This window comes from Condylura cristata, unplaced genomic scaffold (assembly GCF_000260355.1).
Source record: "Condylura cristata isolate star-nosed mole 26May11 unplaced genomic scaffold, ConCri1.0 scaffold00029, whole genome shotgun sequence".
NCBI classification, from domain to species: domain Eukaryota; kingdom Metazoa; phylum Chordata; class Mammalia; order Eulipotyphla; family Talpidae; genus Condylura; species Condylura cristata.
In genome coordinates, this window is record NW_004567130.1 from 17,850,880 (window position 1) to 17,866,743 (window position 15,864).

Genomic DNA, 15,864 nt, shown 5'->3' on the forward strand with positions numbered 1-15,864 from the left:
CGCGAGCCGGAGACCCAGAGAGGACCCGCGAGGCCAGACGCATGCGGCAGATGCACGTAGCCCCGGCAAGGCGCGCTCAGCACACACCCCAGCAGTTAGTCCCTCGCAGCTATGGCGCCCCGGCCCGAGGCCGTGGGTGCCCATCGCGGACCGACCCCAGATGGCAGGCGAGCCCTCCGCGTGGCCGCGGCCATCACCCGCACGGGGCCGGGCCGGCTTCTGGGCACGGGCACCCAGGCCTACAGCGCAAGGCGAGCCCCAGCCGGCCAGGCCCGATGGGAGAGGGGCGGGGGCTGAGCCAGGGCCCCGGCAAGGCCGGGCCAGAGGCAGCCGCGCGCTGGCGTCCTTCCAAGCGCACCGTCCGGAGCTGCCGGCACAGAGCACGACGGGGCACTGGGCGGCCTCCTGGGCAGCCTCCGCCGCCGAGCTCCAGGAAGGGCAGCGGGCCGGGCTTGCGGGGGCTGGTGCCCGCCCTGCCTCGGAGCAACGGCAACTCGCAGGGTGGCGGGAGCCGATGTGATCCCAGCGCCGCTGAGAGCCCCAGACCCGCAACCCCACACTGAGACGTGGCCGACCAGGGCCCCAAGGCCCCTCGTTCTCGCGGGTCGGGGCAGCGGGAAAGTGCGGCTGAAACAGCCGGGGCTTGGGGCTGAAAGCAGCTGCCCCGCTCAGCCCTCCCGGGCTGCAGCAAGTCGCCCGCAGGGCCTGCCGGCTGGCAGAGGAGCCCCCGGGGTCAGGGCGGGCGGGCTTGACCCGAAGTCACGTCCTGCGGTCACGGCCGTCCCGGGGCCACGGCCGTCTAGACGAAGCCTCGGGGGCTGGCCGCCGCAGGGGCCAGCAGACTACTGTGCTGGCCGGTGGGTAGGACTTGGCGTGGGTTATTTAGAAGAGACCCCCCCCAAAAATTTCAATTTCCTCACCTGCTGCAGCGTTGTACACTGCACAGAACTAGTGAACTAAGGTCTTAAAGATTTACTGACGCACTTCAGAGCCGGGGCGCAGGCCAGAGGTGTGTGGGGGAGAGAGGATGCCCCAGAGACGGAGCGGGAGCAGGACAGGCGGGTCCAAGGAGACCCACCGCTGCGGGGGCCAGGTGGGTCTGCAGCCCTGGGGCCCCTCCCTGGCTGGGGACGGCCTCGGGCTGCCAAGGCCAGCTTCACAGTGCTGAGACGGACCCCTGGGCCCCGGGAGGGCCCGAGATCAATCCTGGAACTGACCTGCCTGCTTAGTCGCCTTGCTCCAAAAGGCACCTTTTGACAGGGGCCGCTCGATTCACCTGCTTTTACCAAGAAAACCCAGAAAGCAGCAGCCTCACCGGGGCCAGCACCAGGGCCATCGTCTCAGCACTGGGTCCGACAGCAAAGAGCACAGGGCAGCTGGGGAGAGCCCAGCGTGCCCCAGGCACCCACCCCAGGTCTCCCCTCCTTGGCACGCCCGAGGCTGGAGGGGAAGCCCTGCAGGGCCCGGGAGCCCGGAACTACGAGCCCGAGGCGGGGGGCCGGTCTGCAGCTGCTCGCAGAGAGGTCCACGCCGGGGGCTCTCTGGCGCCCACGGGCCCGCGCCAGCGCTGGCGGGGCCCCGGGGGCTACGCTCCACACCCGGCCTAGCTGGGGCCTAAACTGGGTGTTTGGATGAACACGGGGAGGAAGAAGAGCAGCTACGCGGTGGCACCAGCAGACGCTCTCCCGACACAGCACACTGACAACCGCAGAGCCCTCCAGCTCACCGCCGGCTGGGCCCGCGCGGCAGGCACCTGGGGCGACCCAGCAGCGGGCCCTGGCCAGCAGTGGGGGCGCCGAGCCCGAGCCCGAGGCCGAGGCCGGAAGCCCTCTGTTTGCAGGGGCCGGGGCGGGGCTCAGTCCTGGCGGGCAGCCAGGCACTCTAGCCAGCGGCCGCCTCGCCTGGGGGGTCCACTGAAACTAGGAGGCGCTGTGAGCAACGTGAAGGTGAGCCCCCACAGATTCTTTTTTCCATTTTGGCAAAACTCCTTTAAAGGTAAGCCAGACATCTGCCAGCACGTCACACGAGTGGACTGGGGGCTCAGTCACCACACACAGTGTGTCCGGGATTCAACTGCAGCTGCCCTGAAAGCCACATGCACAGGAATAGTAAGGCCAGGCGGTGCAGTGAGTAAGCGCTGCGGTCTGTGCGTCTGTGTTAACGGGTGTCCACACAGTGGGGCCTCTTACATTCTCAGGATCTTCAGAAATCTGGCTCTTTTGCTAACAGTGAAAAAATAAAAAAAATTAAAACAGCAACAGACCCAACTGAAGTCCCAGCAAGTGTCAGGGTTTCAGAACAGCCTCGACTGGCACAGCAAGTCGACCACACGGACAGACGCGTCCAGGACGGTGCCACGCCCTGCACCACGGCCGTGCTGCACAGGGTACGGGGAGGAGACGGGCTGGCGAACGAGACCCCAGGTGCCGGGGACGGGTGAGAACGACAGACGCCAGGAAGGGAGGGTGAGGTGGATGAGATGAGTGAGGACGACAGCAGGAGTCACTGTCAGCCGCCAACTCCGGGCCACCTGTAGCCAGGGCCCAGAGCACGCTGACGGCTGTGCATCTGCTTTCAAAGTGACACCAGCTCCGCTTGGTGGGGCCCTGGGAACTCAAGCTGCTGCGAGCGACGTTGGTGTGGCAAAACGCATGTTCTGAGGCAGCACCGACAGGCGCGACTTTTACTGAAACCCCACAACATTCAAAAATTGCAGTAACGCACATGTGTCATCTATCTGACAGTGGTCGAAGAGCATCAAAAGCACCTAGCTCTGGTGTCTGCTGAAAAACGCTGCAGGGCGTGAGGGGGCCGAGCCGCCTAGGCCCGCAGCAGCCTCTGGGCCGAGGGCCCATGGCACCAGGGGGCAGCTGTAGCGGGAACCGCCGTTCCGGCCGGCAACGCCTGCTCCACGCTCAATCCCCGGCCACACGCCTGCCTCGCGCACGGGGCGGGAAAGCATCTCTGCCTTCAGCGCGGGTGAAGCTCAGATAAAGCCGAGGCCCCGCTGGGGTGCAACAGGACGCGTCCTGGCGCGGCCAGCCTGCGAGCAGCACACTGCCAGATTCATGACTAGGTGAGCGCCAGTTCGGGGCTCCCCGTGGGGAAGCCTGAGACAGGGCCATGGGAAGCGCGGCCAGGTGGTCGGCCGGGCAGGCACAGGCGTTGTGGCCACCCCCGCTACTGCGGGGCCCCAGCCCGCGGGCTCGAGCGCTCAGCCGTGTCCACACGCGGCGCCCACCGATGCTTTCCAGAGCTGCAGGGGTTTTACCTCAAGGTCACCTTTAGTGATGGATTCTTCCTCGACCCGGAACTGCAGGTCCTCAACCTTCCTGTGGGATCAGATCAGAAGGAAACACTGAGCCAGGCAGCCAGGGGACGCACCTGCCAGAAACCCAGGCACGTACACGCCTGCGGTGCACTCGGCGGGCGGCAGCGGCAAGAAACGTCTCAGAGGCAGGAAACAAAGACGTCGCCTTGGCCTCAGTGCAGCTCTGCTCGGGGCGCTTGGGGCACACCCCCAGCAGGGCTGAGCCTGGGCTGGCCGGCAGGAAGCACACTGACACCGCAGCACAGGCCTGCACCCCCTTGCAGCGAGCACGGGGCAGCGGCCAGGGAGCACACCCTCTGCCCCCCACACAGGCACCCTGCAGCGTGCTGGAGCCCGGCTGCTGCCTCTGCAGCACACAGCCCCTCCCGGCGCTGCCCGGCCACGGCCATGGGCTGCAGGCAGCCACCTCCCTGGCCATGGGGCTCACGTGGAGGGCAGAGACCTGGGGCCCACACCCTCAGTAGACCAGGCCTGAGAGCGGAAAGGGGGGAGGCGCCACCTACCGCAGCTTCACTTAGTTAAGTCGGAGGTGGGATTGTGGTGAGCCCCGAGCCCGTTCTGGGAGCCGGGGTTGGGGGTGTGACCGCCCAGTGGCCAGCGCAACAGGGTCCTTCGAGAGTGGAAGGAGAAGGGGTGCTGTGCACAGGCCCGGGGGCCCCCCTCGCTCGCGAGGCCAACCTCAGCAGGGCCCCAGGAAGCCTTCGGGGGACATGGGCCCAGACCCCACACTGGCCGCTGAGCAGACACGTCTCCTGGAGGGTTTGCTCATTCGTGTGTCAAGAGACCAGCTTCTAGGAAACCGGATTCACTCCCTCCGAGGCAATCAGCAGGCTGGCTGCACGCCGCTGGGACAGAACCTCACAGCCGCCCTGACGGCCCTGTGTGCCGGCGGGGTGCAGGGGGCCCCGTACTGCAGCGTGCTCGGCACGTGGGTGGTGTCCAGGTGCCCCTGGCAGCCTGCCGGGGTCTCGAGGAACCGCCCTGGCTGGCAACTGCCACATCAAGGCCGTGTCCAGGCCAGCCCGGTGCGCGGCATTAACCGGGCAGCTCTGGGGCGAACTCGCAGCGTCAGCGGACCCACGCCCGCAGCAGGCGCGGTCAGCACGTTCCAAAGCTGGACACTGGCCAGGCAGTGGTGGGAGCCCCAGGGGGCGGGGGCAGGGGGCTTCACCTCTTCTCCTCCTCGAGCTGGTTGAGCAGCTCCACCTTCTCCCGGTCGGCCGCCTCCACCATCGCCCGCAGCTGGTCCATCTTGGTCTCCAGCTCCAGGACGTGCTGGGGAGGCAAGGGCTGGTGGGCGCCTCTTTCCGCAGGGGACTCCCCGGGGCTGGCGTGCCCACACCTCAACAGGTGGCCATCTCCCTGAGAACTGGCTTGCAGCACCCCGGAAGCCGGACAACAGCAACGCCGCCGAGGCGCAGCAGATGGGGCGACGCCAGGGAGCCCCACTCCGTCTCAAGGCGCCAGCCCTGGCTGGTGCCATCGTTCCCCTCGCCCAGAGATCATCACCGTCTGTGCCGCCAGGGCGGCGCCCAGACCTCACCTGGTCGTGTCCGTCCCGGGCCAGTGCTAGCTCTTGCTCCACCTCCCCGACGTGGCTCGTGGCCCTGGCCACCTCCGCCCTCTCCAGGTCCCGCTCGGCCAGCAGCTGCTCGATGTGCTGCTGCTTTTCCTTCAGGGCCTCCTGCAGGGCCGTGGTGCCAGAGATCTTCCGGGCGTAGCGGGAGGAGGTTTCGGTCAGCTGCAGAGGGAAGGCAAAGCGTGGGGGGCGGAGGCGGGCAAGGCGCGAGGCGGCGGCTGCTGGAGGCGGGCACGGCCAGCCGCGCTCCCATAGAGCCAGCCGCCGGCACATGGCGCCGGCAGCACGGCTGCGGGGCGGTCCCAGCAGTCAGGCGTCCGGGGAGGGCGGGCAGCTCAGGCCGCCGCTCAGTGCCGAGCCCTGAGGCCCGAGGCCACAGCTCTCCAGGGACCCGCTCCGCAGCCCTTGGGGCCACAAGCCCGCCTTCTACCCGACCGGAGACCTCTGCTGGGGCTTCCTTCGTCCTCCCCTCAGGAGCCACGGCGGAGGCGGCGTCCCCCGGCAAGCCGGTCTCGTCTGAGCCCGGGCCAGCGGTCCCGCAGGCCACGGAGCCACGTCCATCTGCAGAAGCGCGGCTGCGCCCGCGTGTGCAGGGGGTGCCCATGCCGAAGCCCCCCCAGCAGAGTGGGGCTAAACGCCCCTCGCCCCCGCCCCCGTCCCCTCCCGATCAGCCCTGATGGCACCCTGCAGCCAGGGAGAGGAGGGGGTCCGGTCCGCAGCCAAGCGAGGACTTACGAGGCCTGTGCGGCTGGGCTTGCTGCTCACAGAGGAGGCCACAGAGCTCACAGAGCTGAGCGAGGAGGCGGACGGGCTGCGCTTCAGGCCAGCGGGCCTGGCAGCCATCACACGGCGCACGGCAGCGGCCTTGGCCTTGGCCGGCGTGGTGGACGGGAAGCCGATCCTGGTGACCTTGTGCACAGGCGCGAACAGGCCATAGTTGGGCTGGCACTGGAAGTACCTTTGGCACGGACAGCAGCAGAGGGGTCAGGCACTAGCCGCCCCCCAACCCCCACCCAGGGCGCAGGGGTGCTGGAGCTGCCGCGGCCGGGCCAGGCAGGGCCCCCGCGCTCCAGGCACCTGACACCAGCAGCCGGCCTTTCTGCACCCCGCGTGGGCGCTGGGGACCCGACGCCTCGGGGACAGGGGAGCTGCCCGCCGGCCGGCAGACGCCCCAGTGGGCGGCGTGGCCCCATGGTGGGCTGGCAGGTCAGGAAGCGGCGGCCGCCAGGAGCCCTGCGAGCGAGGCCCCGGCTGGCACGCAAAGGGCGCCGAGAGGCCGCTGCCACGCAGAAACGTGCCAAGAGCCGGGCGCGCCGCCAGACATGGGCCGTTCTCAACGCCGAGCGCCGGCTGGCAGAGGGCCGGCCACCCGCCCGCAGCACCGCGCCCACGCACCTGGTCCCGGCCACCGCCCCATCGTTCTTCCCGAGCGGCTCGTCCAGCTCCACGCCACACCACTCGCCCTTGGCGAAGTCGGTCTCCCCGAGGAAGCGCACGACGCCGGCCTTCGTGCCGCCGACCTGGAGCGGGGAGAAGGCAGCTGGCAGGTCTCCACCCGCGCCCGCACCTCCAGGCCCTGCCGCTCGGCAAGGTGCACCTGCTGGCGATGTGGGCGCGCCACACCCAGGCCCTGGGGCACAGCCTCGCCCGCCAGCCCGGCGGGGTCATCGGTGGAGCAAGGGCGTCCTTGGCCAGCCCCTCAGGCTGCACCCGGACTTCCTGTGGTCCTCATTCTCTGCCTGCGCATGGGCCCCTCTTCCCAGCCTGTGCAGACTCCCGCGCACTGGGCGCGGCCCAGTTTTAGGTCAGCTTCTCTAGTCCAGGCCCTGCCACTATCCGCTTTGTTTAACCCTTTCTGAGGAACAAAAATGGTGACGCCTTCGGTTCCCCTCTTCCCTGAGGGGAGAGACATCTTGTGAAAGTGATTCCAGGAGCCCAAGGAGTACCAGTTTCAGGTGCTGGGGCGAGAAGGTATACTGGGGGGCTAGCAGCCCCCCCAATCCTGGCAACCCTGGGTTCCAGCTGGCACAGGGAGCCTGTGGGCACAGCAGCCACCAGCCAGGCAGCCCCAGCCAGTGCTCACAGGCCTGCTGCCCGCGTCCGGGGCCCTCTCTGCCAGCACCGCCCAAGCGCGCCACCTGGCGGGGCCAGCTGGCCCCAGCTGGCGGGCTGCAGGCTGTCCCCACCTGGCCTTCTTCACGAAGACTGCTGTGAGGAGGGCCCATGGTGCAAGTAACGCCAGCTCAGAGTGCCCCGAGCTTGGTCCTGGCCAGGCTGGCGGAGTGACATGCTGACCCCGCCGTCCGGCACCGTGCCTGTCTCCCCCTTCGGAGAGCAGGGTTCTGGAGTGTGCCAGGAAACCACAGGCAGTTTGGGCCACTGAAGGGCTTTGGTTTTGGGTTTTGTTTTAGCTTCTAAGATCCCCCCCCTTTTTTTTTAATTTATTAATTTATGCACCTACACACAGGGTTGCCCACATTAAGGCAATGTTTATTCCCCTCCCTCCATTTATTACGGTCTCTGGGATGCCTCTGGTTTATAACGGTCTGTTTTTGTTGTGCTCTGTTATGTTTTGTATTGTTAATAACAACACATTTTTTTCTGTACATCATCTTCGGTTCCCTACACTCCTCCTGCAAGAGAAACCACTCAGGACTTTTCCTTTTCCTACTGACTTATCTCACAGAGCACGATCCCTCCAGCCCCACCCATGATCCTGTGAACAGCACGAGCTGCTCTCTTGTTGAGTGGTATTCCGCAGTGTGGACAGACCACATTTACTTGAGCCAGTCATCTAATTTTGGGCATTTGGATTGTTTCCAAGTTTTTCTTACAGTTAATAGAGCAGCAATAAACAGGGGTGCAGGTATCCTTTCGAAGTAATGTTTCTGTGCCCTTGGCTAGACCCCTAGGTGTGGAATTGCTGGGTTACATGGGAGCTCCATGTTTAGTCATCCGAGGAGCCTCCACACAGCTCTCCATGGTGGCTGGACCAGCTTGCACTCCCGGCGGCAGTGTAGGAGCCATATATAGGCAGACTCACAGCCAATAATGTTCTCACCAGTAAAAAGCTGAAGGCCCTTCCAATTACATCAGGAACAAGACAAAGATGTCCACTCTGACCACTGCTCTTCAATATAACAGTGGAAACCAGACCAATAACGCAAGAGAAAGTCATAGAGAGAGTTCAAACAGAGAAAGAAGTAAAACTATCACTATTTCCAATGACATGATAATAGATAAGAGAAACTTAAAAACTCCACAGAACTACTCAAAATAATCAACCTTTTCTGCAAAGTAGCAGGATATAAACTCAACACACCAAAATCAGTAGCATTCCTAAACACAATCAATCTGCAGAACAAAGTCAAGAGAATCATCCCTTTTAAAACTGAAACAAAAAATAAAATCAAATACTTGGAGAAATCTTACAAAAGAGGTGAAAAACCCATACAAAGAAAATTATAAAACACCATTAAAAGAAATAGAAGAAAACACAAAGAGATGGGAAAATAACCCATGTTCATGGATTGAAAGAATTAACATTATTAAAGTGGCCATCTCACTGAAAGCAATTTATAGAGCCAGTGCTATTTCAATGAAAGTATCAATGACATTCTTCAGAGAAATAGGACAAATACTGATGAAATTCACATAGAACCACAGAAAATCGAGACTAGCCAAAGCCTTACTCCTGAAAACAAAGGAGAATAGAGGCATCACACTTCCAGACTTCAAACTATTCTACAAAGCCACACTAATTAAAACAGTGTGGTACCAGAACAAGAGAGACACACAAACCGCTGGACCCGAACAGAGAAACTAGAAATAAACCCACACCTATATGGACAATGAGTCTTTGACAAAGGAGCAAAGAATATGCAATGGAACAAGGACCCTTTGTTTAACAAATGGTGCTGGGAAAACTGGACTAACACAGGCAAAAGAAAGAACCTAGACCACAACCTCACACCACGCACAAAAATCAAATCAAAATGAATAAGAGATTTGGTCATAAGACCTGAAACCCTAAAATATATAGAAGAAAATATAGAGCTTGGCTTTTTTTTTTTTTTTTTTTTATATCTATAGGAGTGTAGTTTGGCATTTACATGGCTGCCAGAGTCCGCTGTACTGTTTCCCCTCACGCCGCTGTTCATGACTGTGCCCTTTCCAATTTTTCGTCTCAGGCCCAGTCCACACAGCTCCCCCATCCAGCACCAGGGCCTTGCTCAGACTGCAGCTGGGGTTTGCCTGCCAGTCGTGCCTTTTTTCTGACTCTCTATGGTCCCCTGCATTGCACCTGTGAGCAAGGCCAGATGACAGCTTTCCTTCTCTGTGGACTTGCACATTCACGGGGTCGACAGTCACCAACAGAGAAGACCAGCTACTCTCAAGCCCCACACCCACCTCAATGCGGGGCCTGTTTGATCAAGGTCAGGCAAGGAGCCTTGGGGAAAGAGGAGCCAGCCTTCAGCACCGGCTGACAAGATGGGCCACGCGGCCCACCGGCACTCGGAAATGTATGGATCGACCCCCAGTAACCGTCATCGAGCATCAGCTCCATTAGGACCTGATCAATCAACCAAAGCTTTCTGGAAGTAGGAAAATGACCACTTCCCATCTTCACAGGGCCGTGCCATCAGGGACGCCCTCGCTCTCCCCACCGGGTATCTGGTCCTGCCACCCCCGTCCAGGCAGAAGCTCTCTGGACAGTCCTGTATAATCCAAAGGACACTCCCCCGCCCGGGCCCCACCCCAGGCAGCATCATCCAGCTGCCCAGCTGCACCCCTGCCTCCCTCTCCAGGAGTCTGCCACCCTTCCACTCCCCTGCCAGGGCCAGGGCCAGAACCAGAACCAGGCCAGAGCCTGAATTAAAACCAGAACCATGCCCTCCCTGGTGGTGCAGCAGGTCAGGACGCAGCACTGCAAGCCGGCCGCAGCTGCTTCAGTAGGAGTTTGATCCCCGGCCCCGGAGGTGACTCAAATGGCACAGCAGACCTCTCCTGTCTCCCCAACTTGCTCCCCTCAGCAGTGACCTCGTCCATCGGCCTGTTCTGCTCCCCACCCTGCCTCTGGGAACCCTCTCACCACCCCTGCACCTCAGCTCTGTAATGCATAAGCCTTTAAAAAAAAAAAAAAAAAACAGAACCGGGGCCAGAGGCAGAGCCAGAACTACAACAAGAACCAGGGCCGGAACCAGAATCAAGACCAGGGCCAGGGCCAGAACTGGCGCCAGGGTCAGGGCACTCTCTCTCACCACCACCGTTTCTGCCCAGACGCCCTGCCCTCCTCGGACCCAGCGTCAGCCTCACGTCCTCACAGACATCTTCTGGCACGAGCCAGCCCACTGAGGCCTCGTTTTGTGTCCGTGGCCAGACAACACATCGCAGCCGCAGTCCACGTTTGGGTCCACTTTTCTCCCTGTGGCGGCGGGGACAGAGGGTGTCTTGCTTTGAACGTGGCCCTCTGTGGCCGCTGCAGGGAGGGGTGTGGGATGGCACAGCCGCCGGCCTCAGGCCACAGAGGGTGCTGTCGTATGCTAGGGCCGCCTCCCGGCCACGCCACGCCCCACACTGGCCACCCCTCTGGCCAGTGGCCCCACGCGCTCTGAAGCACATGCACAGCAAGTTACTTCTGCAGGACAGGAGTCGGCGTGTCTGCTCAAAGCTGGCACAGAAAGGGCGTCCACAGGCAGAGACCACAGAAAGCTCGCGCTGAGCCGTCGCCCGACACGCATGGCCACAGCTGCAGAGGGTGGGGCCCTCTCAGGCGACGGGCTGCAGGATGGGACACACCAGTCCAGCTCTCGCCTGGGGCCCGCGCTGGCAGCCGGGGGTGGCCTGGTTCCTGGGCCGGAGGTTTCCCCTTGGTGAGACCACAGCATCATGGACAGCCCATGCCGGGCACCGGGGGGACAGCACCTGTCTGACCTGCAGACCCCTCCGCAGCGGCCTGGTGACAGGGAAGGCTCAGGCCCCAGCCGCCCGCCCGCCCTGTGTCACCACGGGCCCAGCCCCTACTGGCCTCCAGTGCGGGCGCGGGGCGCAGGCGCTTCTGACAAGGCTCGAGCCGTGAGCCGTGCTGGCCAGAGGGGGCGGGCACAGCTTTTATGGTCAGCACTGGCCGAGCGGTCGCCGTCCCGAGCACTCACCACACCCCCAGAGCGACGCCGCACGCCTCGCGCCCGCCTGCCTCGTCTTTCTCGTGCCCCCGCTAGAAGCGGCACCGGCAGCCGTCCCGCAGGGGACCCGGGGCCGCCGGCGCTGTCTCCCTGGACCCCGCGGCAGTCCACAGCTGCCGCCCGGCTCAGCTCACGGCCGGGCGGCCTGGAGGGCACCAAGGCGGGCACACACCTCTGGGCCGCGGCCAGGGGCAGGCGCCGTGTTGTGTGCGGCCGGCACGAGCCCGACCGACAAGCCACGCTCCCGTGGCCAGGGAACAGCAGCGGCAGCGCCTGCTGCTCCCACAAGCGCCGCTCAGAGGCCCCGGAGCCGCTGCCGCCCTGGGGCGCAGGAGGCATGAGGAGCAGCTTGGGCAGCAGAGCCAGGCACCTGCAGACAGCCGCGGGCCTTCCAGCAAGGACAGCGACCCTCCTCCTCAGGGGTGGCCGCTCACTTTCCTTCCAGCCGCCAGCAGGGTCGGGCAAGGGCCAGGGCACAGCCCCTGAGCCCCCAGCGGCCCCTCCCCGCCCCCCCGCGGAGCCAGCCACCCACGCCACGGGCTCTGGACTCACCAACACTCGGTCTCCGATTTTGAGCTCTCGCTCCCCTTTCTTGACCGAGCCCGCCTCGGAGAGGTTGGAGATGGACTCGCTGGCAGTTTTCGTCAGGTTGCTGGCCTGCGTGGAGGCCGCAGGCTCCTTGGCGGGCGGCGGGCCAGGCCTGTGGGGTGTGGCGGCAGGCGTGGCCGGGGAGGGAGCGGGGGCAGGCAGCGGCGACGCCCCCCGGGCTGCCAGGGCAGTGTGAGGGCCGCCGTCCCCGCCGCCGGCCGGGGCCTCCCGGCTGAGCTTCGAGGGCCGGGTAAAGATGCCCCTGGCAGGCCCACACTGGAAGTAGCGCACTCCAGCCACCGAGCCGTCATTCTTGCCGATAGGCTCGTCCAGGACGATCCCGGCCCACTGCCCTGGCGCAAACTGGGTCTCCCCAAGAAACTGGATGAATCCGGGCTTGCTGCCGTTCACCCAGACACGCTCCCCCACGCGGAAGTCGTCCACAAACTCCGCCCGCAGCTCGGCCGCGGCACCCGGCGTGGTGTCACTACACACGGCTTTCTCCCCAGGAGCTGCAACTGCACAGAGCACAGGGTCAGAGCAGGGCGATGCCGGCGGCCATGGCCGCTCCCGAAGCTGTGGCTCCGCCCCTCCCGCCGTCCCCCAGCTGCCGCTGCCGAGCGGCGTCCAGTCCCTTGGCTGGGCCCCAGGGCTGGACGCGCGGGCGCCGCAGGCTGGCACCCGGGAGACACAATGAAGCAGGCGAGCGAGAGGGCGCTCCGTGGCCGGCCAGGGCCGCGAGGGGGGGGGCGCCAGGGGCGCCTGTCTGGCCACCTGCCCGCCCACAGCCCCAGCAGGGAGCGTCAAGTCCCGTGCAGCACAAGGCGGCCGAGGCGGCCGCTGTGCCCGCCCAGAAAGCACGAAGCCCAGCGCTACTCCCGGCTCACGCATCAGGGCAGGGCGGGATGCAGCAGACAGCACCTGCCCACAGGGTGACACCGGACTTCCGCATGCCCCAAGCCCCGAGGGGAAAGGTGCTGGCGACGGCCAGACAGGCAGGGCAAGCGCAGGCCTGCGACTCAGGAAACCCAAGGTCTCCTGACTTCTCCTGGTAGTAGCCAGGACATAAAGTCTGGTGAGATTTGCTGACTTTCAGTCAGTCGTCGCAGAGGGGGTTTACTTGCTGTAAGGAGAAGCATTACCAGCGGCGGGGGGCTTCGGGGCTGCGCCCCCGGGCTTGACGATCTTGCTGGGGGCCTTGAGCCCGCTGGGCTTGGGCGCGCTCATGCCGGCCGAGGGCGTGTCCTGCTCCAGTCCTCCACCAGGCGCTACCTCTCCCCCACCATGGGCACAGCGGTGGGTGCGCCCACCATGAGGCCGGTCTCCGGCGGACCTGCAGAGAGAGGCACAGGGAGATTCAGGCTCCGGAGCAGGGAAGCGACGGCCGCCCCGCCCAGCCCACCCGGCCCCGACAGCGGCCGCCGGCAGACAAGGAAGCCCAGAGCCTCGCGCGGAGACGTGGGGCTGTGCACAATGTCACGGCTACCTGCTCGGGCGCCGGTATCCCGGCCACGGCAGGGACTCGCTGTCCAGCCAGGTGCGTCACACACTGGACCGGAGGGCTCAAACTTTTGAAGAAAAGGCCACGTCCGGGTGGCGACCCAGGACACCTCGCGGCTCCGCAGCGGGCCGGGGTGACTCGGGGTCCGGGCCTCGGCCTCCAGCACGCGCGCGGGGTGCCGCTCCCCTGGGTATTTCGTGGCGCCTGTGGGCAGCCCTCTGCCAGCACTCACGGCCCCATCCGCAGGGAGAGCTCACGGGGGGTGGGGGGCCGGAGCCCCGAGGCCGCATCAGCACGCCAGGCGGGTCGGCTGGGGCCCAAGTGTCTCCCAGGGTGAGAAGGGCCTTGGGCGGGCAGGGCGCACCCCGACCCGCAGCGCCCGCGAAGGGGGGCTCCCTCTCAGCAGCTGCTGTGAGCAGACACGTGAGGGGACCCGACTCGGAGGGTCCGTGGCGGCTCCTCACCGGGAAGTGCAAGTCTCAGGGCGGCAGGCGGCGGCACCTCTGTGGGCACAGGCACGGCGCTGCCACAGGGCGGGGCAGGGGACGCAGGACCAGCTGGGCAGAGGCGCGGCCCAAGGCCGCCTAGCTTGGTGGGGGCCCGAAGCGGCATCGGGCAGGGAGTCTCGGCGCAGCCCGACCAGGTGACCCCACCCCCCGGGAGACAGGGGCAGCGCTGCCCCGGCATGCAGGACCGTGGCGCCCACGGGTGTCCAAGTCTCCGTCCCTCGGACATGCAGGCCCAGGCGCTGCTATCGCAGCTGCGTCCACGGGGCTCTGAGCCCCTCACGCCCAGCCTACCCCGCTCTGCGGGGCTTGGCCGGCGCCGCCACTCGCCACGCATCCAGGTCCGTCCGCCCGTACCCACCACGCCCTCGTTCTCGTCCACCCGTCCGTCCGTCCGTCCATCCATCCCGAGCCGCTCCTGCCCAGCACTATGCAGCAGCCTGAGGTGGCTGACTGACTTGACGCTTCACCTTCGGAAGCTGCGCAGAGGGGCCAGGCGTCGAGCAGCCGTGAGGGGCCGGCTCCCCCTCATGGCGTCCGCGGACCAGGGCGGCGCTCGTCCAGTGGGAGCAGGGCTCCCGTTTCAGGTAGCCAGGCCGTGAGGTCACAATGATGACATCACAGCAGGGCGTGACCTCGCCTGAGGGCACACCGGAGCGTGGTGTCCTGAGCCTCATGCAGCAGGACCCCTCAGCGCGGGCCTCCGGCCGGCGGGCGCTACGTGGCATGGGGGTGCGAGTCTTCACTGCGGCCCCATGTCAGCCGCCTCTCCTCGGGCTCGGGACGGTCCAGCCACATGGAAGAAGCCCGAAGGCCGTGCAGCGCTGGATACACAGGCCCAAGGCGCCACCCTGCCCTGGCCCTCGGCTCCCTCCACCCACCCAGCCTGGTGTGCACTAGCCGCCTTGTCCACCGGCCTCGGCCTCGGCCTCGGCCTCGGGGAGAAGCTGCCCGGCGGCCCAGCTCCCCACACCCCGGGCCTCTGCTGCGGCGAGGCTTTGCTGACTCACGTTAAAGAGGGGCCGCTGCACTGTCCAGCCCAGCGGCAGGCAGCGGAAGGGCCACAAGGCCGCTTGCACCGCGCAGGCCCGCACCTGCCTCTGAGTGCGGCAGCCCACCGGCGGGGCAGCGGCCGGGGGAGTCTTGAGCCTGAGACCCTACACCAGCAGGCGAAGAGCAGAAGGGCAGGACAGCCAGGCGGCCATGGCCTCCCGGTGGGAGGGCGCCACCGCCCTCAGGCCTTTCTGGCCGCTGTCCACTCAGCGTGGAATGAGCGCGGCGTCACAGCGCTCCCACTGCTCTAAACCTGGAGATTCCACAGGATGCAGCAGCTGGTCAGCCCGCGGGGGACAGCTGGGCCACGCTGCCCAGGCGGCCGTGGACCCGGGCAGCACCCAGGCGGGGCTCCCCCCAGCCCTCTGGGCGCCGGCTCTGGGTGGGGAGGGCGGCAGGCGGGGTCTAGCCTGGGCAGCGGCTCCCACAGCCTCGTAGCGCCAGCAGCGCCCTGCTGTGTCACTGCCACCCCACCCCGTTGCAACCGGAGCCCGGCTGGCCTGACGCAACGCTGGCCGCCCGCCCACCCACCCGCCAAGCCCGTTCCAGTTCTGCAGACGGAAGAGACTGGGAAGGAAAGTAAAAGTGGAGAGCGCAGGGCTTCTCCCGTTGCCGAGCAGAAACAGGTTTTCCCGCTTCACATGCAGTGGGCAAGGCCCACGGAGACCTGCCCAGCACCCGCCGCACCCCGCTGGGCCAGCTCGGGGCCCTGGCGGAAGTGGGGTCACGCACGGCCCCCCACACGCCGCCCGGGCAGCACCTCTCAGCTCCTGCATGTCAGGCACAGCACAGCCCCACCCGGCCCCGCCTCAGGGCACAGTGGAGGGGCGGGCCCCCCGTGGTCTCTAGCCCAGCTGAGCCTCACCTCGCTGAATGTCACCCTGGGACCACGTCCCTTATGGCCGGGCACCCACAGGACCTAAAAATGGAACTGGCGCAGTCAGGGCTCAGAAGGGGCTGGAACTGGACGTCCAGGGGCCAGCGGGGCGAGGCCATGCTGCCCAGCGCCCGGCACCCCAGTGTGTGCAGAGCTGCATCGCCGCCTTTCGAGGCACCCCGTCGGCAGAGCCCTCACAGGGGCCGGGCCGGGTGCGCCCATAGGCGAGAAGAGGCGCAGGGGG

General features: G+C 65.6%; 1 protein-coding gene across 4 annotated transcripts in view; it reads right to left on the bottom strand.

Annotated features, from left to right (window-relative positions):
* Positions 1–14,788, bottom strand: part of CLIP1 (CAP-GLY domain containing linker protein 1) — a 33,674-nt gene extending 18,886 nt beyond the window's left edge. The window contains exons 1-9 of one of the 4 annotated variants that reach the window (XM_012730960.1): positions 14,701–14,788; positions 12,826–13,016; positions 11,648–12,201; positions 6,306–6,430; positions 5,646–5,868; positions 4,875–5,072; positions 4,503–4,606; positions 3,272–3,332; positions 2,190–2,222 (exon numbers count right to left, since the gene is read on the bottom strand). In XM_012730960.1, the coding sequence (XP_012586414.1) occupies positions 2,190–2,222; positions 3,272–3,332; positions 4,503–4,606; positions 4,875–5,072; positions 5,646–5,868; positions 6,306–6,430; positions 11,648–12,201; positions 12,826–12,910 (1,383 nt within the window). In that variant the 5' untranslated portion in view covers positions 12,911–13,016; positions 14,701–14,788. The remainder of the gene's footprint in view (positions 1–2,189; positions 2,223–3,271; positions 3,333–4,502; positions 4,607–4,874; positions 5,073–5,645; positions 5,869–6,305; positions 6,431–11,647; positions 12,202–12,825; positions 13,017–14,700) is intronic. The other 3 variants (XM_012730958.1, XM_012730961.1, XM_012730959.1) reach the window with 3 other exon arrangements.
* Between the last annotated feature and the right edge of the window lie 1,076 nt (positions 14,789–15,864).